This window comes from Xyrauchen texanus, chromosome 18 (assembly GCF_025860055.1).
Source record: "Xyrauchen texanus isolate HMW12.3.18 chromosome 18, RBS_HiC_50CHRs, whole genome shotgun sequence".
In the NCBI taxonomy this organism is placed as follows: domain Eukaryota; kingdom Metazoa; phylum Chordata; class Actinopteri; order Cypriniformes; family Catostomidae; genus Xyrauchen; species Xyrauchen texanus.
This window is the reverse complement of record NC_068293.1, coordinates 3,894,370-3,918,894: the sequence shown is the minus strand read 5'-3', so window position 1 is coordinate 3,918,894 and position 24,525 is coordinate 3,894,370. Positions and strand designations below refer to the sequence as shown.

General features: G+C 37.0%; 1 protein-coding gene across 3 annotated transcripts in view; it reads right to left on the bottom strand.

Annotated features, from left to right (window-relative positions):
* Nucleotides 1–23,279, bottom strand: part of LOC127658894 (neurabin-1-like) — a 71,183-nt gene extending 47,904 nt beyond the window's left edge. For all 3 annotated transcript variants that reach the window (XM_052148443.1, XM_052148445.1, XM_052148444.1), the window contains exons 1-2: nucleotides 23,172–23,279; nucleotides 20,808–22,639 (exon numbers count right to left, since the gene is read on the bottom strand). In XM_052148443.1, coding sequence (XP_052004403.1) covers nucleotides 20,808–22,502 — 1,695 coding nt within the window. In that variant the 5' untranslated portion in view covers nucleotides 22,503–22,639; nucleotides 23,172–23,279. The remainder of the gene's footprint in view (nucleotides 1–20,807; nucleotides 22,640–23,171) is intronic.
* Nucleotides 23,280–24,525: the final 1,246 nt, after the last annotated feature.

The following is a 24,525-nucleotide window of genomic DNA, read 5'->3' as shown; positions in this document are numbered from 1 at the left end:
GTTACCAAACACCACAACATTTATACACCTTCCTGTTTGGCTGAACACTCTCCTCGCTCATCCTCATCCTCTAACAGAGAGCTAAAGTAATATTCCGGTTTGTTTACAACTCAAACTGAAGTGTAGCTGATTTCAAAAAGCCAAATTCACAAAAATATAGATGTGCTTAATTTCCATTCGGTCAAAAGTGAGTATGATGTCAGTGAGTTAATTCAAAGTAGGATTCATCAGACTTATTCAATCCAATCATTTTATGAGTTGGTAAAACATGTGGAACGACTTTTTAAAAGAATAGTCTCAAAAGCTCACTTGTCCAAAGAATCATGATTCAATGAGTGTTGTGAATTGTTTGTAGTAATTCATTAAAGAATTGGCTCAGAGTAATTTGTCTGAAAAATATTGATTCAAAGCAATAAACTGAGTTAATGAGATGTTTGTAATGATTAATTAAAAGAACTAGTTCATAAAGCTATTTGTCCGATTGCTTGCTTTGCTCGCTCGTTCGCTCGCTTGCTTACTAAAAGTAAAAGTAAAAAAACTAAAAGTAAAAACAAAAACTTTAAACGGATCATAAGAGTAATGGATGTACAATGAATCTTCACAAATCATTAACTAGCGAGTTGTCTGGAGCAATTCATCAAAAGAACCAGCACACAAGTCATTTTTCAGACGAATCCTGATTTAAAGTGATAAATTGTGAGTTACAGGCGTTTCACACATACTCCGTGTGCAGTGCGTATGCGGTGCGTATACGGTACAGGAGCAGCACGCGCTATAGTGCTTTCACATATGCTGCGTTTGCAGTGCGCTACTGATCCGCAGTTTCTGTGTGCCACAAAATCAAAAATGTGTAAGGAATTTTGATTTTAAACCCAAATGTTAACTTTGAGATTGTTTAAGGCATTGAAACAGTATGAAAATTCATTTTAATCATTGTGATTCTTTTTTTTACATGTAGTTCCAGTTGTTGACAGAAGAAAAGCTATCGCGCTATATCTGTTGCTAAGAAGGAGAAGAATGAGACGCATTTGGGTTCACTGTCTTTTTTTAGGGTAAAAAAGCATATATGATGGCATTTTGCAACTTTTGGTACTATAATCATACTTTTTTGTTTTTCTTGACCCTGTAATTTAGTAACTGTAGAACACATTAACTGTAATTATGCGTATATGATGAAATGATTACAGTTTCTTGACAATCTATGTCTATTTTAATATGAACAATGCGCTGCCACTGTAATTTAGTGCGGTGCAGCACAGCAAAAATAGACTCTGTCCGTAAACCATCGCTGCACTGCTGTATACGCACCGCAACTGGAACGGATCGACGGACTGCATCCGCGTGCAGTGTAAAAGCTCTAACCTGTTAACATGGGTATGGAAAAAAATACGGACCGCATACGCACTGCAAACGGAGTATGTGTGAAACGGGCATTAGTGGAGCAATTTGTTAAAAGAATCAGCTAAGGCTTTGTTCATTGCAGGAAGTGAGTGACTGTTCAAATTATAACATATATAATATATAAATTATATATGGCCAGATCAGATTTTTTCTGTTCACACTACAGTCGCTTTTGCTATCACGTCCACATTAGTTGTCATGGTAACTCAGCAAACTTGTGATGGATGTTTTCCATTGATTATGCTTTTGATGAGGGCAGTATCCAAATATGAACATTCTACACAGACAACGGCTTAAAAATGGAAGCGGTGGCATATGCAATGTTTGTTGCTGCTGGTGTTGTTGCTGTCCTTTTAAGAGGGGACGTCCTGTATTCGGATAGCTATGTTCACACAGGCAGACAAAATCAGATTTTTTTGGACGCAGTCACTCAAATCCATTTAGGTGAAACTAAACATGACAAAAACATTAAATTCTTTAAAGGGTTCATGACATGAGGAATACAATTTTTCTTGATCTTTTGATATATATATATATATAAGAGGTTATTGTACTATAAAAACATACTTAATAGAAAAATATAATTTATTAAAACCAGGCTGTTGAAATGGCTCGTTTGGAATTTGTGGAACTTGTGACGTCACAAGGACCAAATACCTCTGCATAATGACTGCCACTTTAGCAAGACATTAACACCTATTTTCCGTCATAGCACCCTTGGCCCCGCCCACTGGAGCTCAGTCACACTAACACAAGAGATTCATCCCATGGGGATAAGGGGACTTACACAGGACACCTGCATGTGCTTATCTGGATTTAAATGTTTTTCTACACTAGATAATCAGCTTTTGACATCACTCGCTGCTTTTAAAAGATGCATTGTCAAGTTATAACTATAAAAAGGAGTCCTCCATTTGTTTCATTCACTTGCATTCAGTTCACTGTTTTTAATGTATCCTAGACCATTTTTGCACCCAACTGTGCTATATTTAATTGTTGGTCTTTTGTAAACATGCACTAGATGGACATCTTTGATCATTTTGATGTGTTTACAGTGATGTGCACCACATTTTAAGAGTGGTTTAAGTGTAACTTTTAAATACGTGTCTCATTCTGCTGCTGCCACTGACTGGGAGAAACACATGCCTTCTGTGTGTATACAAACACGGAAGATGTGAGATGTGAAGACAACATCTCTGCTTTGCTCTGTTGAATCACCCAACATCACCATGGATTGTATTACGGTTGTGTATTCAGAACATTTCAGCGTAGATTTTATGTGTTTATGGCTCAGATCAGCATGGATTGCTTGTGAACCAGTCACAATATGATTCAAATGTTGCAAGGAACTGTTATTGAAAGATGGGGCAGTTAAAAACACTATTGGAAGGCAAAACTGTGAATAACCAGTTTCATTCATGAATGTTTAAAAATGTCATGACTGTTTGATAGTTGCTGTGCTTGAGTGAACAGTTTGATGCATGTGATTAAAATTTGAGGCTTGTTCATTTTATTCTGATTGTTTTTCAAATATATCTGTATTTGAGGGACTGCATGAAGTTAGCCAATCAGAACAGTGGGCATTTCCATTGAAGTTTTAAAGGGCCAGAGAGCTTTAAAACGAGCATTTCAGACAGAGGACCAGAGACGGGGTGGAAAATGATCATATATTATTAAATTATTGAAATAATAAATGATTACTGTTTTGTGGCCAAAAAAACAGGAAGGACCTCAGGGAAGACAATTATATATATATAATTCACAGCTGATCCACAGAAATGCACATTTACACTCAACTCACAATAAACAGGAAGAACAACACACCTTGTGTTACTAAATATAACCACAACAGACATGTGTGAGGATTAAGGAAATTTCCAGCTGACTGAAGATACAGACAGAGGGATTCAGAGCTAAAATGTCCACTTCAGCTGCCACTGCCATTAAAACCCTTATTACTGACACAAGAGGACAACTGTTGCCATCTAAATATTCTAATCTCTTCAATTTTAAAAATACACACCACCAACAAATGCTTAAACTATCATCACATATGTAATGTGCACTGCTATGTGTGTGTATTTGAGATGCCAGCAATGGAGTTACACACACACACACACACACACACACACACAACAGTAAAGCTAACATCAAAACAACACAAAATATGGGGCAACAAACAAGTGCAGTAAACTGCTTAAGCATTTCAGTTTGGCTGCTTAAAGGAGCAATATGTAATATATTTACTGTACTAAAGCATAAAATTACCATAATATGTCATTAGAGGATTAGGAGACATGCTAAGTTGAAATACTGGCTTCCCCAAAAACAATGCTACAGCCAGTATATTCTACTTTGAAATCTCCGTTCCGGGCAGGAATCTCTGTTTGGTTTTGGCCTGTGTGATCCCACCCACTGCCCACTCACCAATAGTATATCGACACCCAGAGTTGCCAGATTTGAAACAAGTTAGTGGGCAAACACAGCATGCTGCAACCATGGAAGCCAGCAACACATCTAACTAACATTGACAGAGTTATAAAAAAATCCACATGAGCTGACAATAAAAACACGGCAAAATTACAGTATACATTAGCTGATCCTCTTAGTGTACGGCTCGTCGCTTGCCATTGTCAGTGTGCTCATTCCTGTTGCGTGTCCTCAACCTGGCAACCAGCTTGAGCTTTGAGTCTGGGGAGTAGGGGGAGACAACTCTCTCCAATATTTATAATATGGACTGCAGAACCCATTTTAAATGTCAATGTTACATATTGCTCCTTTAACTTAACATATGCGACATCACATAGAAGAAAATACAGTATTCTAATCCTGTCAATGCTTATGTTAGGGAACTGCAATCATTAATCAATTATTAAATCTGGACAAATTTTTTTTTTTAAATCGATGGCATCATCTTAATGACATTCTTAAAAAGCATAGTTTGCTAAGTTAAATTTTTTTTATTAATTTGTCATATAAGAAACTGCTTTTTTTAAGCTTGCACAATAAAGCCTCACAGATGTCATGTCGATTAGTTAATAGGCTAGATGGTAACAGAACCACTAAGGGCATAGCAAATGGTAATTGCAGAATTAATTTTAGAAAAACTTTTTATGGACAAATAAAATGGCAATAAAAAAAAAGGGAATGATTTGTAAATTCTATTCACTCTGTGCTACAGTAGAAAGCACTTCAACAACACATTATTAGATTTTTTTACCTTGTAAATCATTTTATTTTATTTATTTTTTTAAATTGTTTATATACACTAATTTCAAATCAGATGAATGCAACACGCTCCAAAAAAAGTTGGGACAGTCGAGTTATCATTGTGTAACATCCCCATTTCTTCTATCAACACTTAAGTGTTTGGACACTGAAGACACAAGTTTGAAGTGAAGTTGAAGTTTTCACATACTTAATAGAAACTAGCACTCACACTCTCTGCTTATGCAGAAATAAGAGCTGTATGTTTATAACATTTGCTTCCTCTACCCCACTGAGGACAGCCAATCATAACAGGGACATAGCCATTTACATATGGAAGTGTTAAAAGTACAGTAGCAAAAACAGCCTTTTTAATTCAGAGAGGTTGGAAACAGTAAATTGTGATAAGGGGATAGGAAGTGTAGAATATTACTTCAATATCACAATTACTTCAGTGGCAACATAAACATCCAACAGAAGTCATTGATCAAGGGAGTTACTACTCCTACAGCACAAAGAGTGTCTCTTTCTCACACTGTCTTTCCTCTTCTACAGGACTGTCTCAGGTTACCGTAAGACCCGGTCCGGTGGCTTGGAGCTTTCCGATCTGCCTCTTCCCACCCTGAATCATGGGACTTCCTTAGATGTGACTAAGGCTGGGTTTCAACAGCATGTATCATGTAGCCAGACTTTTCACTATTGGCATGAAGTCTGGTCTACTTTGCAGCTTTATCTGTTGACCAAGAACTGGCAATTAAAATAGAAATTTTTTTTTTTTTAAACCATCTAGAATTTATTGGTTACAAAAGAGTCCGCAAATGAGGTAGAATCATCTTTTGGGTCGAGGACCCCTTTATTTTTGGTGCAGTCCTCACACACTCAGCCACACCCCCTTTAGGATGTTCAGGTTTCCGTGGTTTTAGTACAGTCTGAGCTGTAACCTTCAAATCCAGTACAGCGTTTGAGGTAGGTTACATAGCAATATGTTTTACATTTAAACCAATGGAAAGATTGCAGCTTACTAAAGATTCATTACTAATGTGTGTATATGGTATTTTCTTGTTTAGTTTTTAAGCTGTATACCACGTGATGCCCGGATGCTCTAGCGTAGCATAGATTTATAGATTTATTCTATGCATGGAGATTGCCACACCTGTCTTCACTGAGACTGCCATTGCTGCTTCTGCACTCCAGTGAAAGGACCTTGATCTGTCAGTGTCATACACCATTGTGGAAGGGGTCATGGGAAGGGTGAAAGCAATGAGAAAAGATGAGGAATTCAAGATTCTCCTTACAAAAGCCGAAGAACAAGCAGATGCAGCTGGCATTGAGGTCCCTGATTAAATACCCAAACAAGCCAGACACAGAAAGGTTCCTCAGATGTACAAGTACAGCTCCCAATCTTATACAGAGCACCATCAAGACTAGAGCATAGAAGAGCACTATTGGGAAAATTGACCCCAAGGAGCTAGACAGGAGATTCAAAACTCGGGCAATTCTATCGGGTCTTCACTACCTTACCATCTCAAGTCAATGGAAAGACATGACAGATGATAAAGCTGCTCTATCTGTTAGAGATGTTTACCAGTTGTATGACATGGAGGAAGAAAATCTGCTCTTCCAACCAACAATGTGCAAGCTATGCTAAAGTCAACAATGTGGACACGGTTTTCCCTACCCTGACTAAGCTCCTCAAAATATATGCCTCATTGCCAGTGACAAACGCTTCAGTACAGCAGTCATTCTCTAAACTGAAGCTGATCAATACCCAGCTCAGGAACAGATGTGGGGAAGGCAGGCTCTCAGATATTCTGCCGCTATCTATTGAGAGGGACAACCCAATTGACCCAAACGAGGTCATTGTAATTTACTAAAACATGGCCAAAAGAAGAATTCTACTCTGATTCCACTAACCTGACTAGCTCCCTATTATTTCAATGTCCTTATTGGAGCTTGAAAGTTTTGGACCCCGCTGACTGACATTGTACAGATTTACTGTATATCACCTCCTACATCCTACAAATGGAGTGGTGGTGGCGTAGTGGGCTAAAGCACATAATTGGTAATCAGATGGTTGCTGGTTCAATCCCCACAGTCACCACCATTGTGTCCTTGAGCAAGACACTTAACTCCAGGTTGCTCTGGGGAGATTGTCCATGTAATAAGTGCACTGTAAGTCAAGGGCATACCTGCGTAAGATGCTGAGAAAACAGCTGGATAATGCAGCGGTCAAACAAATCTGTCTAGACCATTTTTACATAGAAAAACAAATGAAAAATGGACTGTAATGTAGCGCAGACGGACTCAACTACATATTTTGTGTGAACGTCCCTTAATCCTCACAGCCTCCTTAACATCCGCATCTGGACATGGCATCTACCCTGACTAAAGTCCAAAATTGTAAAGCTGCTGTTGTATTCACACAAAACAAACCTATAATCATTTACAGCTGATTTCTGTCCTGTTTAATGACAATTATTGCGTACTATACTGAACTGTACATGTGCTAGTTAGAACAGATGCCTTGTGAACTACAACCAGCAATAAAAAACGGTTTCACTCGGACGGAGGAATGATGACGCGCTCCTGTTTCCTGCTGAAAGATTGCCTCAAACATTAGACATAAAAACAATGTAATAAAGATTTCGAAAACAGACCCAGAGGAGTCTGACCAGTCATAACAAACGTTTGCCTGAACAGTTACTAACCTGCAGTGGCAGCAACTGAACAAACACTGTTTAACTGAACATGTTAAGACTGAGGTGGAAAATACCTCCTTCGTGCCAGGACAAGACCTGTTTACACAGTTACACACCTTCATTTCACAATCCCATAAAAATAAGAGACGAAGCAAAAGAGAGTGAGTGTAAGGATCGGGCAAAAGGCCGTATCACTCTATAGTTGTGTATGCTAAGGCAAGTGTAACCAGCCATTAATCTTGTTCAATTTTATGGTTAAGGGTATGGACAAACCGCTAACCCTATGAATTGAAATTCAGCATGTAAATCTTTATGCTCCAGAATTAAACTTAAAAGGGTGTTTCTTGAACTTCAGCCAATTTCATGTTCCAAGGTTTGATTTGTATTAAAGGGATAGTTCTCGCAAAAATAAAGATTCTCTTATCATTTACTCACCCCCCTCGTGCCCTCCCAGATGTGAATGACTTACTTCTGCACAGGTTTGTGCAATATTCAGAATAAATTCCATTTCAATAAACGAGTTGCAATTTAAATTGAATTAGCCACACCCAACAGGAAGTTGAATTGGAATGATAGGAAGTTGAACTTACTGAATTGCAATTCAAAGAAATTCTAAACAGTCACTACTTGGACTTTCATTAGTCCAAGACACATTTTGTGACAAATATTTAATTTTACATTATTTTACAATATTATGTTTGACCATGTATGCTTATTCACTAAATATTTTAACTTTTTACATATAACATTTCTCTAAAATAACAATAATAATAAAGCTAAAATTAAAACAACCATCAAAATATTATTTGTTTTTGCTTTACAGCAATAGAAATTGTCCACCACATTGTTTGCAGATGACTTAATGAAAGTAGATTAAAAATTTGAATCTATTTTACAACATTTTAATATATTGAGCAAATTAGCATTCTGGGAAAATATGTATTCATCCTCCACGGTCCATAAAATAAAAATGTACAGTGCTGTGGAAAAGTATTTGCCCCCATCTTGATTTCTTCTCTTTTTGTGTATTTTTCATACCAAGTTGTTTTAGTTCTTCAATGACAACCTGATTAACACAACATACAGTTTTCATTTTTTTGTTATTATTATAGAAGCAAAAAGTTATCCAACACCTATATCAGCCATATGAAAAACTAACTGCCCCCTTAAACTTAATAGCTGGTTTTGCCACCTTTAGCTGCAACAACTGCAACCAAACACGTCTGATAACTGGAGAGCAGTCTTCTACAATGCTGTGGTGGAATTTTGGCCCACTTTTCTTTGCAGAACTCTGCCGGTATATGATCCTGCCACAGTATCTCAATTGTGTTCAAGTCAGGACTTTGTCTAGGCTAATCCAAAACTTTAAATCTGCTTCTTTTGATCCATTCAGAGGTGGACTTGCTCCTATGCTTTGGATCATTGTCTTGCTGCAGAATCCAGTTGCGTTTGAGCTTCAACTCATGGACTGATGACCGGATGTTCTCCTTTAGGATTTTCTGGTAGAGAGCAGAATTCATGTTTCCCTCACTTTTTGCAAGTCACCCTGAAGCAGCAAATCATCCCCAAACCATCACACTACCACCAACATGCTTGATCATATGTATGATGTTCTTTTTGTGGAATTCTGTGTTTGATTTACGACAGATGTTCCTTGGATGTTTCCTTGGATTTTTTGTGACTTCCGAGTCGTCGCTGTAATCTTGGAGGACTTTTGGATGGTCGGCCACTTCTGGGAAGGTTCACTACTGTGCAAGTTTTCTCCAGTTGGAGATAATGAATCTCACTGTGGTTCTTTGGAGTCCCAGAGCCTTTGAGTTAACTTTGTAACCCTTCCCAGACTGATGTACTTCAATCACCTTTTCCCTCATCATTTCTGGAATTTCTTTACACCTTGGCATAGTGTGCTACTGAGAGAGACCTTTAGCTAACTTAATTCTGCTGAAAAAGTTCTATTTAGTTCTATGTTGATTTGATAGAACAGGGCTGACAGTAATCAGGTCTGAGAGTGTCTAGTCCAACTGAATAATTCTAATAGGCCCAGTATTGTATTTTGTAAATCCAGCAACCATCTGATTTTTTACAGTTTTTTTAGATAACTTGTTTGCTTCAATAAAAGTAAAATAAAATCATTTAAAAACTGTATTTTGTGTTTACACAGATTGCCTTTGTTTTATGTTACATTTTGTTTTTACAATTTAGTATGAGAACAAAAACAAAAATCAGGTTGGGGACAAATACTTTTTAACAGCACCGTAGTGAAATATATTAAATAAAAATATCTATAGGTGGCATTTCAAATATTATTAAATTGTATTATATTTTGTATTGAATATTAAAACTGTAAAATGTGATGTGTTTGACCAACCTAAAGAAATTGATTTAATTCAAGTTTACTTAATTTGAAGTTAACTGAACTTAAAATGTCAACCTGCCATGAATTTTACATATTAGTTGTGCATATTAAATATACATTTTACATTTTGAACACTTACATATTTAAATTAAGTTAACTTTATATATGTTTCTTAAACTGAGGACTGTGAATTCCCATGACAATTTCTTCCTTTGTTTACATGGTTTTAAACTGTTAAATATTCTGAGCATCTGAAGATCTCATCTCAACATTTCAACAAACATATCTTTCATGGAGAGTGATGTGCTTGCTGTCTTAAACCAATAATATTACATTTTTAATCATTACATGAACACTAATGAGGAAAGAAATCATATACAAGTATTTTAAAATGGCACATACACATAATTTCATTAGAGAAACAAACTCATCCTGAAATCACAAAACAATTTACCTACCGTGACAACAAATATTTTAATAAAACCATGCAAATGACCGAACAATACAACCATATATTTTTTAAACCCTCATGTTTCTGGAAATACCCCATTTGTTATGCATGTAATAATATTATAACATGTTTCATGCTATACTGAAAAATCCAAATGTATTATTAAAAATATACTTCAAAACAGTCATTCCATTTTAATTCTACTGCTTTAAATTCAAATTGCAATTCTGCATCCCTTTTGCATCAGGAATTGAATTGGAATTGAATTGGCATTCCTCATTCAATCCTGAATAGTCCACACACCCTGCTTCTGCAGAACTCAACAATTTTTTGAAAAATACTTCCAACTTTTTAAGTCCATAAAATGCAAATGAATGGTGGCCAGAACTTTGAAGCTCAAAAAGCACATAAAGACAGCATAGAAGTAATCCATAAGCCTTATGCCTTTTAGATAAAGGCATCGCCTGTATATCAACTCGAGAACGAGCATGCGCATTATCTATAACATTTTTAGCATAATCTAAGTAAAGAAGCACAATTTATGATACCAGTGTTGTCAGATTTTACTGCTGATTTGAAATATGTTCTTCAATCATAATCTTGACCAGCCATTTTGGAGATTCTCTAAGAAAGCAGCTGCACTGTCATGATTGGAAATAACCTCCTGAGAGCGTTCCAAAGATGGATGACAGTGGACTGACTTGCTAGAATGACTGTGGTTGCACTCACGTACTCGTGCGGACCCAGGGCAAGAAGCGATCTCCTGACAGTTTAAATGTCCTGGATCGCCTGCTTTGATTGTCACGGACTGACCATCATGATTTGTGCTTGAATGCGCGCTTCAAAGGCAGATATTAGAGGAGCGCTCGATAGGAAGAAAACTCTGGATTTTCATGAGGATCGTGAATTACATCTGTTTAAATTAGATATCTGCAAATTTGCAGATGGTATATAATAGAAGTTTTAATGATATTGTCTTTTTCTCATTAGATCAGGAAACTGTTGTGGAGAGGCCGATAGAATACGTGCTCTATGTGAATAAATGAGCGCTCCACAGGATGCTGAATCTACTGAAGTTGTGTGAGGTTGGTTTATAACATCCGTTTAAAGGAGATATGTGCATATTTGCAGATGGTGTATGATATTAGTTTTATTGATATTGCCATTTTCTCATTAGAAAAGACAGTTAAAAGTTACAGGGAACTGTTGAGAAGAGAGAGGGAGAATGAAAGCGGCGAGCACTTTAACATTATGAGATCAAACGCATCTGCTGCGGCTCTGATATGTGGACCGTTTAAATGAGACTGTGTTGCACACTACTATTGTAGTACCACTATGCATGTAACAACAAAATGAACCGTTACATATCTCGGATGCTTCACATGCAAGCAGATGATTTTTGGTGGCCTCAAGAGAAAAAAATAAAATAAATACAAACATTATTTTTAAATATCGGCCAACCAGGACAATTTATCAGCCGATGCGATATCTCGGTCGACCACTAAAATAAAGCACTAAGAATGCCTTTGCAACTGTAACAAAAATGCCCACAACTATATAGCAGCATGGTGGCAACTTTTACAACATTGACATTTTCTCAAAAAGGAAAAAATCTACAACAATTGAGCACTCAAAAAACAGAGTGACAGAAATCAAGGCTTCACACAAGAAATGTGTTTATCTAATGTACTGTATACAATGCACACTTCCACACACTTAGCACACCTGTTTAGAGTTCAGGGAGCATATAGTACCCTTCAAATAACAGAGGCAGCCCAGGTGCTTGAATGCCACGAAAACAGACAACTGCTGGTATTTTGGCGCCTTGAGGCCACCATGGCAGAGCTATGTTTACCTCTCATTTCACACAGCCCAATGGAAAGGGAAATAAATGTGTTGATCATTACCAGCAAAGCTGTAATAGACATTCCAGTGCTGCAGAATGCATCAGACGGAAATCAACTGAAAATAGATGAATAGACATTAAAAGGTTCAGTGTCTCAAGGCCTGATCAGACAACAGAGCATGGAAGAGCAGATCTAAAGCACCATGGCAGACTGCCATAGGACAGGGGACAGAGTGTGCTGGTGTGTGACCGCCGTGAGACTGACAGTCTTCGAAGAATAGGCGTTTTTCAAAAGGGTTGGGAATCTAGAACCGGTTTTTATTAAGAATTGGTTCCATTTTTAAAAAAATACTGTAACCAAATTACTTTCATTAAAGATGGTGAGGGAAAAAAATCCCAGACTGATCTCTCGGTGAAATCGGAAACAGTGAATTAACAACGGTCTGCGCTTATCGAAGATTAAAAACACTGCCCCCAATGGCCAAAGCGGTTAAGTGTGGTTGGGCATATTGGCACGTGTTAGCTCAATTTTCCAGGTAAAGATTTCCACATTTATAAAACTGTACGTACACCAGAGCAAGCAAAATTACCCTTTATAAAACCCAGTAAGCGGAAGATTGCATGAACATGGATGCGATTGTTTTTGTAATAAGTATAAACCTATCTTAACTCTGGTCATTTTTAAAAAAATCGTTTTTAGGATGTTTTTATAGATCCTTAAAAGATCGATTTTTTTTCTGGAAGCAAAACAAAGATAGTGATTAACAAAAATATTTTTGCAGTGTAAAACACTATCTGACATCATTTGATCACATTTTGTTTTTAAATAAATCACATGTGCAAAATGTAAGCTTATCTTTTGTTTTGTATGGTATTTTTTATAATATTTTTCAGTACCATGGGGTTGTCATTGCGTTTCACACCGATATTACCGGTAAATGGGGCAGAAAGGAAGGACATTTTATGCAGTGCAGTGCTGCACCTGTAGAGGCTGAACAGTACCATGTTTCTGATGCGTCCGTTTTACCAGGCAATTCTACATCAGTCAGATCCAACATCACAGATCATCTGTATTTGAATGTTGTCTTTTACCTTAAAATGTGATTTCTGTAATGGAACACAATTCCAAGTGAATGGCCTTTGTGAATCGAAAATATCCAGAGCCAAGAAATCCTCACTGTCATTAAGAGTAGTGGACAACCGATATATCGCCAAGGCTGATACTTCGCCTGATATTCTGACTTTAATTATCGGTAGATATATTTTCCCCTTTGGCTGATTTGTTTCTTGAGGGCACCTAGAATCGGCTGCTTGCATGTGAAGCAATCGTGTTACTACAATGTGCAACACAACATCATTTAAACGGTCCAGATTGAGCCACGGCCGACGCATTTGTTCTCATAATAAGTGCTCCACTGTTTCATTCTCCCTCTCCCTCCTAAACAGTTTCCTGTAACTTTTAACTGTCTTGTCTAATGATAAAAGGCAAATATCAATCATACTAATATCATATACCAATGATATTGCATAATATCATATGCAAATATCTTGTTTAAACAGATGTAATAAACCAACCCCACACAACTTAAGCAGATCCAGCATCCTGAGGAACGCTCATAAATCTTCCTCTGAAGCACGTATTCTATCAGCCTCTCCTCAACAGTTCCCTGTCATTTTTCTAATTATAAAAGGCAAATATCAATAAAACTTCTATTATATCTGCAAATATGCAGATATATAGTTTAAACAGATGTAATTCACGAAATTAGCCAGAATCAAAAACTTCAGGATCAGGATAAAAAAAAGCTCCTCTGTTTCACAAATCATGATGACAACCCAAGCTGGCAATCCAGGCCGTTTAAACTGTCAGGATATTGAGGCTCACGCTGGATCCGCTTGAGCACGTGAGTGCAACTAAAGTCCTTCTAGCAAGTCAGTCCACTGTCAGCCATGTTTGGAACACTCTCGAGAGACTATTTCCAGTTATCACAGTGCAGCTCCTATGTACTTGAATGGAGAAAGACCAAAATCTCCAAAACTGTTGATCAAGATTATGATCAAAGAACATATTTCAAATCAGCATTAAAATCTGACAACACTGGTATCATAAATGATGCTTCTTAACCCCAGATTACACAAAAAAATAAAAATAAAAAAAAAATAAAAATAAAATGTGCATGCACGTTCTCGAGGTGATGTCTGTATCTAAAAGGTGATTGGCTCTTTTACCTGTAAGGCACGACTAAACATTTATATCAGTTGACCATTGGCTAAAGTTGGGCGTTCTAATTTCTCCCATTGATTTTAACAGAAGTGGCCCATCTCTGCTAAATACTCTCTGGTGCAACTTCAAAGTAAAAGTGCTTCATGTGTGCTGTAAGCAAATTTCATATTCACTGTATGTACAATTGGTTTGATTCAATATTTTTTTTGTAAATACGATTGGTAACATGGACATGCCATCTAAGGTTGCTGGACTACTGTCTGTACTGTTATTTCCTTCTTCCTAATATATTAACAGTTTCTTCATGTGCAAATAAATTAATAATACAATTTTATGACTAAACAGAAATCAGAAGAAACTGCTATCTACCATTTCAAAAACAATATAATTTTTTTAGATTATTTTTTACAAAGTTAATGTTTTATGTGAAATTGAGTAAATAAAATGCTAAATAAGAGTTTACAATTGTCTTTGTTGTTATTTTATGTTTATGTTATTTACTATACTCATTTGTGTAATATATCGGCATTGCATCGGCCTATCGGTGCAAAGGCCCCTTGGTCCTTTGCATCATAAGTGCAAAGCTCTATCAGTTGAGTAACCGTGCAATTTGATCACCCTTGTAGTGTTTTTAGATGTCACAAGAAAGCATTGTGTTAGAGATGTGCACGGTAACCATTTTTAATAGTCGGTTGCAACTTTCACATTTTGTCTCACTCCTGCCTGCAAAAGACCGCAGGTGGTAGTCTGTGCAAATTTTTCAGTCCCACTCCTGTAAAATAGATAGATTCTGTTCCTTCTATCATATGATATTTTTATTACAATTCCCATCCAGAAAAAAAAAGGAGAGAAAAAAAGATGGTGAGAAAAAAAAACATGTTTTGTTAACACTAACATCGCCAAATATCTGATTGACCTTTGGTTGCTTTCAAAGTTTTGTTTGTATCTTTCTTTAATAAAGCGTTAATATCCACAGCACTAAGACACTTTCTGCTGCATGGAGCACAAGGAAGAATTTGTATGAATCAATCTTGCACCTGTAAATCATTCATATTTTTGTTGCTCTTGCACAATAGATGGATAACACAAATAACACTCTGTACCTTAAATACAAGAAATAAATCTATTTGATATTTTAAATGGCTTGAATTATTTTGATGTGGATTTTGTTGTTACTGTATTTTCACAATGTTTTCTCTGAATTTCAGAATATGAGACAAACTCGTCTGTCACGGGACAAATCATGAGACCAGTTTCAGTCAGAAGTCAATGTTGTGTTTTGTCTTTGTAGGGTAATATCATTACTTATTACATTTCTGTCACACAGAGAGAATTACTTTAAGCAGTTCCCATCTGTGTCATATTTTATATCATATCTTAATCTTATATGTTATTGATCTCTCCATCTAATATATTTCCTTTCACTCCATCTTTATTTTCCTGCTTCATATTATTTCTCTCCATCCTTGCATTTGTGGGGACTCTCATTTGTCTTTGTAATTTGCTTTAAGGCTGTAATTCTAATTTATCTTAATAATTAAGTAATTAATATTGCTTTATTTTGTTTCTTAGTAATGGTGGTAGTATAATACCTCCATAACTCCAATCTTATGAGTCAAGTCCAATTTATTTTCAAAGAAAATGAATGAATATAATGCTAATATTAGTTATGTTTAGAACTATTAGTGGTTAAAATTAGTAAAAGAAGTGTGTATGATTATATAGAATGTTTCTCAGTTTATTTATTTCAATATATTTTTAAAAATGGGGAAAAAGTGTAAAATATAGTTATATTGGTTCTTATGATCTTGACAATTATGCATGTTATGCCAAATAAAGACATTAAATTGGTAGTAATTTAGAGTAACCCTCCCCCATCACAAATGCCCACATATGATATTCCCAGCCCGCCCCTAGCATATCTTTCAGAAGCCGTACCTGGTCTTTGCCAGCAGCAGTTTTTGGTCAAATAGGTATTTGAGCACACACGATGACAATGATGATGGTCCATGAAATATGACTTTCAAGACTTTTTCTATGACCAAAACATGCAGACCTCAAAACAAGCCACTTTATAGCCATTATTATTTTTTTATAACTTGTACACACACAAAAAAAAAAATCACGCAACAATATTCAAACGTCCCCATAGTAATGACTGAAACTGTCACTCACTGTTTGAGCACTGCAGTTCAGCGTGAGCTCACTGACAGAATTCGGCACTCATATTATAGATATCATTTAGAACGGCTCCGTTTTCTGCTCATGAGTGTGTGTGTGTGTGTGTGTGTGTGTGTGTGTGTGTGTGTAATGCGTATAATTTGTGTGTGTCCAAGTGTGTGAGAGCTTAAGAGATGGGGACGTCACTTTAGAAATAGAGACGGAGGATGCGCTGCATTGGAGTTACAAGGTAGTTTGTGTGTGTGTGTGTGTGTGCGCGGATATGTGTGTGAGCGTGTAATTGCAACAATGAACGTGAGGGCACTTTTCAACTTAAATTGAAATAAATACAGGATATATAGACTGTAGACTCACTGCATCACTGATTGGCCATTGTTGTTTCATTGCTCAACGCACATGTCTGGGATTGGTTAGAAACTCAACCGCTGCAAAAACACATTCTAAATAGAAACCATTACAAACAGGAGTCGACAAATTGAATAAATCTTAGTTTTCATGATTACATAATCGTGACAAACGTAATCATAATTGCTATTAGTTTTTTGATTAATTGTGCAGCCATAATTGCAATGCATCTGCATCAAACACTACTCAAAATAGCAGGAAATAAAGTCCACAATGAACTGGGATTTTAAAAAGTGCAATACATAGGCTAGATTACAAGAATAATCAAACTGTCACTAACTGTCACATAGTATTCTTAACCAATGAGGAAAAATGTCATTTATGTCTCAAACCTGATACGCGCTCTGCATGGGCAGGTTCCCATTTCCGTGAGGCAGCGAATGTTCATACTGTCATGTAGAATTATGGCTCCTACACACTACACGACTTTCAAAGATTTCGGATAGTGGTACCGTTCATATTACAAAACTGTCCGTCTTGTCACTGAAGTCGTAGCGTTTTCAAATTACAAGATGAATCCATGACAGGAGTGAACACATTACAAAACATTTCACTATTGACGAATCCCCGACGACTCTGCCTGGACTCCAAATTACGTTTCACAACAGAGTACATGTGAGAAGTGATATGAAATACAAAAACAAATGCATGATCATATGTTATGCATTTCAGAATATGATGTGTATGTTTTTAATCATATATTTTATTGGTTACAATATGAAAAGTAGCTCCTACTGAAATATCTACCCATTTGTTTACCTGACTGTCCAAGAGAATTAACAATTTCTCTCCAATTCTTCTCTTTCTCCACCCGGTTGTGCTACAGTTCAGAGGAAACATCAAATAGGCGCTGGTGCTCTGCCTGTCAGAGTTCCACAAATTTTTCCACCATTTCTTCGGTCCAATTAGAGTTTCTTGATACCGCAGCCATGCTAATTGATGTTCTGTTGCAGGTACATCAGGACTCCTCCCACTGAAACTGAAACGCTGTTTCTTGCTCTCTCATTGGCTGTAGGTCAACGCTGCTGTTGTATTCCATCAAAACATATTTCACACTGTACGATTTGGAATTGCAGACAGTCCAGATATTTAACATTCTAGATTCTAGATATCTCGGCGACGCACCTTTGATAGTTCATACATTGCGATCGTCACTCACGTGAGCGAGCTCCGATTTGCCCAAGATTTCAGGCCAAGATGTCCACAAAACTGTCAGCGAGCAAAAATCGGGCATAAAATCATGTTGTTTATTAGCCTCTTTGGGATGCTTTGATTTTTACATATTGCATTTAACGTGTGGAATTTTGGTCTGCACACCAGCACACAGGAAAAAACATGGTCTAACCATTTATCAAGCACTGAAACCTTTCCTGGTGAAAAACAATCTGGAATCACGTGTAACACTTGCATGAAGTCATGGAGCACAAGAATGAAACGATGCAAATATCTCGAGAGATGATTTTAAACAGTTCTTTTTAACTGGAGATGGCGTTTTAAAAATGTGTTCGTTCTACACGAGACGCTGAATAACAGTGAGATGCGGTGCAAAGGTCAAAGATGTATGTGTAATGCATTTAGATGGAAAAACTATTAGAAAAACAGTGCAGACGCATGCAAAAACAAGTGAACAGCCAAAACTCGCCCTATGACCATGCGCTCTGACCCCAGCTTAGTTGGGATATGCAAAAAAAATGCATTTCATTGGCTCTGTACCTGTACTCTGCACAATGACAATAAAGTTGAATCTTAATACTCGCCAAAACCTGCTTCGCATGTGCCGTCGGGCTCGGATAGGGTTAAAGACCTCTATTGCACGTGTAGAAAATCCGAATAGCGATTTTGGTATTTGAATACAGGCACATTGAACAGTTAGCCAAATAACGACTATCTGTTCACATCCATCATTGTGTGAGGAACAAAGCGGAAAGTGTTTAAGAGCTGATAATGAGCCATTGTAGTCATGATATGCGTGAATGTAAATAAAAGTCGTTGTTGTAGCGCCTCTACAGTTCATTTCACCTGGAAACTGATGCAATACAACAAGGCACATACAAATAATTATAACCAAGATTTGGGCAAAAATCTACTGTGCCGATAAGTTTATGCTTCAACCGTTTATGACCTTATACCAATAAGGAAAAACTGTTTAAGGTGTTTAAATTTACCTCATATGTTGAACTTATAGGTTGTCGGCTTATTAAGCATAATCGTTGTGCAAGATCTTACATGCAAGCGCGCTTATTATCGTATCACATCCCATATTTCATTATAATAGCATATATGTTGTTCAAGACACATATTAACAAAACTTCTTAAGGTGCTTTAAAATAATGTAGCATTATTTTTCTTTCATAAAGAAGGGTGCTACGATAATCATAAATGGAATCGTAAAGAAATCAAAATCATCCAGCCAATTTGGAATTGAGAATCTTTAAACTTTTCACAATTGCAATCCATATTCTGAAGAACTGTACTGCTTCACAGACAGCAGAGAAACAGCTATAAGGTCATAAAACATATGACAGTACTATGCCAGCCATACTGTAGCATTCTTCCTCATTTACCATCCTCATTTCAGGCCATCTCTCTGTCCCTCAATAAACCACAATGTCAACAAACCTCCTAAAGATATTCCACCTTTTCACCCCCAAAACAAATGTTCTATAATGAGCCCCTCTTATGCCCAACATGTCAAAGCAGTGACCTCAGGCGACACAGAGGGAGAGGGTTTCCAGCAGACCTTGAAACATTCCCAAAACCTTTACTTTCCAAAACCACAGTGATGCGTCTGCCTTCTCATAAACCATAAACTCAACGTTTCTCTAATAAACAAATTAATATAAAAGCACATTTTCCACAGAGACCAAGACCACAGAAGACATGTAGAAGACACATGAGAGAACCCCTGAATCTTCAGAAAAAATATGCAACAGTTTATAAAAAGGATTTTACCACCCATTATAAAAGAGAACGTCTCCAAAGCATTGGAGGTCATTTAGTATTAGAGGTATTAACTAATATTATGGCAGCTGAATAAAATGCCCATATACCACAGTACCAATGGCAAATTGAGGGTAAATTGGTGAATCTAATTAAACCAGTTAATAACATGTCATATTTCACACCAAAATTCAGGCAAAATGTCTCTTGTTGAGAAAAAAACAAAAAAACAATGGTAGATTTTCACGAAACCTGGCAAGAAAATGTCCTGGTCCTATTTGACACCAAAATCAAAAGAAATACATAAGAAATTATATTTTGCATTTATAAAATGAAGCATATTTTTAGGACCAATAAGAGTTTTTACATTGTGACATTATTTTCTTGACAGTTTTTACCCCTCTCAATTCTCATAACCACAATGCAAAATTGTGACATAATTTAAATTGTAAAATATTTATGCAACATCGTAGTACTACCTTCGTACTGCATTTTATTTTTCACTTATTTTAATTTAAAAGAGCGTAAATTAAAGTATCTATTTTTTTACTGTAATAGAATAATGACTGTGTTAAGCTAATTATCACAAAAACAATATTTTAAAATAAGAACATCTGAACGCATTATGAGAATCAGGAGGTAAAATGTGCTAGTGTCCTGAAAATAATGCCACAATGCCAAAAATCTTACTGGTCCGAAATGGGAGCGATATATATAAAAAAATTGCATATCCTCGACAAAACAAGGAAATAGCACCAGGGCATTTGCTTGACAAATTTTGTAAGAAACATGCTGATATACTTACTTATTTAAGTATTTACATATTTTTTATTGGTGGCATCTGTTGTACATTCATGTACGCTGATTTAAATCTTAAAAAGACATAATACAGTATATTTTGAATTACTGTCTAAATCTAAAGAGAATGTCACAATGCCAAAAATCTTAATGGTCCTAATTAGGCTTAGTCTTTATGCAAAATATCATTCCTTTATAGTTTCTTATAATTTCGTATTTTTTCTTTTGATTTTGGGGTGAAATGTGACTTGGACATGTTTTCATGAGATTCACCCAAACGCTGTTATGATACTGCTTACCCGGATGGGTTCAGTGGAGAATCTGATCTTCTTCTGTGGAGACAGTTCCTCATCCTCAGAAAGACCAGGAGCTTCATCATACTGCTCGTAGACCTCATAGTTATCCTCCTCATATTCATCCTGCTCTTGGCTTTGAACCATTTCCACTTCCTTATCATCCACAAATGCAGCATTCTCAAAACTATAAAACACAGGTGATGTTCTACCACATTCATCTGGATCTTCCTGCTCGCTCTCTTCATCATCTTCATGACAGTCATTCTCTCTCTGCTGGACAATCTCCTCCTCTTCATCATTTGTTTCATCTTTCTTCAGCTCTGCTGCCAAACACACCTCTGTATCTTCCTCCATATAGTTTTGAGGTGATGTCACCATCAGAGAGTCAGCCACGCCTCCTATCGACACCTCAGATTTAAGTTCCCTTTTTAGGTTTACCTCCATCACAACATCCTCCAAAAACTCTTCGTCATTCTCCTCACTCTCCGAAGACTCGTTCTGGACCACCACAAGCTCGGCTCGGACCACTCCTGCCCCAGCAGGATCCATGCATGGTTGGGCTTGCTCATGAGGCATGTCTCTAGTAGGGCTCCGAATTATGTGTTTCTCACTTTTTGGTTCCTCTGGACTCCTGATCTTTTCATAAACATTGCTACATGGGACCGAAGGTTTGAGGTCCCTCAGTTGAGGACTGCTCTGTTGGGTTGGAGAGCATTTAAATGGGCTATGGGCATTTGACGACAGAGTCTCACTGGTGCCCCTGATGGTTGGAGAAACTGGGCTGGTGGACTTGAATGGAGGGCTACCAAATACGGAGTCTGTTTTAGGTGATATTGGTTTGGGTGAAGCATCAGAATTTGGGGACGTGGGTTTGTGGGTGGGATCCATACCAGGGGAAGTGGGTTTTTGAGAACCTCCTTGTCGAGGTGATGGTAGTGAACTTTCCAGACTTTTATCTGAGGTTCGAACTGATTCCTTATTGTCGCGGTCCACAGTAAAGTTCTCCGAACCCCTGGAAATGGGTGCTGCGTTAAGTGATGGTTTACTGACCTGCTTTAAATCTTCATCGTCCTTCCCCTCAAGTGCAGTTGGGCTTTTGATGGCACTGCTACTGCTATTTTCAGAAGATCCAAAGGACCTCCGGTCTACACGCCCCTCCTCAGACGCCTTTCCCTGGGACAGACGCACAGAAACTCTGCCGGGTAGCGGCCTCTCTCCAGAGGGCTGCTCATTTATCCCTTTCTCAAAGAGCTTTCTGGTCACTGAGAATTTCTCCGCCAGGGCAGCTTTATCTATCTCAGCTTCCTCTCCCTTTGGAGTTCTGTCCGTGTTTTGCAGTTCTTGGTTGTCGACACTGCTGAGACAGGTTTTGTTGGCAATAAGTGGGAACTTGGCCACTGGGGACACAGGAGATGCATCCGTTTTGTGAGCTGGTTTCACCTCTTGGTTCTCCTGCTGCTGCTGTTGACCATCCATTTGCAGGAAGATATTCTTGATTTTGTTTATCCGGTTAACAAACGGCCTCCCTCTAGTGTCCTCCCGGGGGTCACTGGAGCCATTAGCATAAGATTTGGCCGCTCTGTCGGATTTGGTGCCATCAAAGGAGCATTTAATGGCGTGGAAGTCCGACTTGTATGCATTTCTGTGCGGGGACGCGCTCCGCAGGGTGCTTTCTCCCTTAGTCTCAGCTTTGATCATTTTCCACTGACTATCTAAAAGGACAAGTGTGATTTTAAAACTGTATTTTCAAGTCCGTGGTCTTTTGTCCTTAATCGGACAATGCCATGAGCCTTTCTGAGTCACTCCGATACATGGTATCAAATCCCCGCGATCATCTGAAAAGAAAAGAGACAATGTAACCCTATATATTTAAAAAAATAATAATAATAATAAAATGTATAATAATATATATATATATATATATATATATATATATATATATATATATATATATAAACCTCTACAAGGATATATATAAAAAATTTAAATTTACAAACTTCCTGACTCCAAATCCGTTTGCTACCTCAGCGGTCTGATCAAAGAAACTTTGAACACAGATCAAAAAGTTTCCAACAGTCATATGCCGGCAGATCCTCGGGTTTACATTGATTCAGTAGGCTACTCAGTAACTAACATCGTCTCAGTAATCGATTGAAACTGAATCCCTAAATTAAACAGATGTTCTTTAAAAGATCAAGAACTACCGCAGTAAACCTGCCCACCAAACCAACTAAAACTCCTCCAGTGGGATTCGCCTTGGAACAATAGCGCAACATTACTTCCAACAAATGATCAGGTTAAAGTTTCGGGAATCGAGTTCGAGACAACCACAACTTCTGCAACAATCAAAGCATCTGTTTCTCTTACCTTCACGGATATTTCAATGTTTAAGAGCGCCAGTTTTTGTGTTGCCTGTAATTTAGATCCACAACCATGTCATTTGTTGCACCGCCATGGTTCTCCATAGTAGTGCTGTTCGATTCGCGAATTATTCAAGTCGGTTCTTTTTAATGACTCGGTTACAGAAGATTCTCAAAGCGTTCATGAAGCAATACAGCAAAGAACTAAAAATTTTACTCGCTCTTATTTTTGAAAATATGCCAAAACATAATCATTATATTTTTAAACTGGAACATAAATATACAAAATAAAGGCTATCAATACTATTAATATAAAATTGAAAAAATATGCTAAACATATTTAACCAAATTTGTATTTAACTTGTAAATAACACGTAAAATACGGCACAGTGATTTCTGGAAACACCATAGAGCATAACAGTCAGGTTCCGGAAGAAATGTTTCATGAGACTAATTAATTTTATTGAGACAAATTAATTTGTATCAATAATTATAAACATTTAAATACAGACAGGTATACTGTGAGCTCTATGATTGTTCATCGATGGTATATGCCTCTGTTAAAGCTATATGTCTGCATGATTTCATATTTATTGTTCAAAAATAGTTTTTAATAGCAAAATTCATGGTGAAGAACTACATTACCCATGATCCTGAAGTGAAAGCTACACCAATCAAAGAACTGCAGCCAACAAAGCACACCGAGTGACCACCCACTTCCATGACACACTGTGAATGATGCAACTGAGTCTCCTATCATCCTCAAACTACTTACGTATTTGTAAATATCTGAATATTTTGCTTATTTGTTTCTATACATATTATCAACAACCTAAAATCAATAGTTTTATAAATTTCCATAATTTTTAACAGATTACTTAATTTGCAATGCTTCGTGGGATTGTAGTTCATTCCTTAATTAAAGACATTAAGTACACAGTCTTGTAGCTTTGCCTTTTTGCTTCAAATTAGAGTTTGAAATGTTGTGATACATCTTGGAGCTGGTTGACTTTTATTAAGGATTTTATCAAAAGCCTATGAAAAACATAAATGAGAAAAATATTCCCAAAACCCATACGGCTGAAAAAGTGTTTTCAGCTGTGATATCAATTTGTAGGCGAACACTGAAGGTGAATTTGCGACGGGTTCGCTCAGGAATTTCCAATGAGTTTTTAAAACTGGGTTTTTCATTTTATGAGAAAAAAAGTTTTGTTGTAAACATTATTTGAAGACATTTGGATATTTTGTTTTACAATATAAATTACACACAGTTATACCTCCAATGTACATTTTGAAGCTTCTGTGATTTAAAAAATGTATGTTGCTAACTAGCTGCTAAATAAGGACTACAAATACCAAAA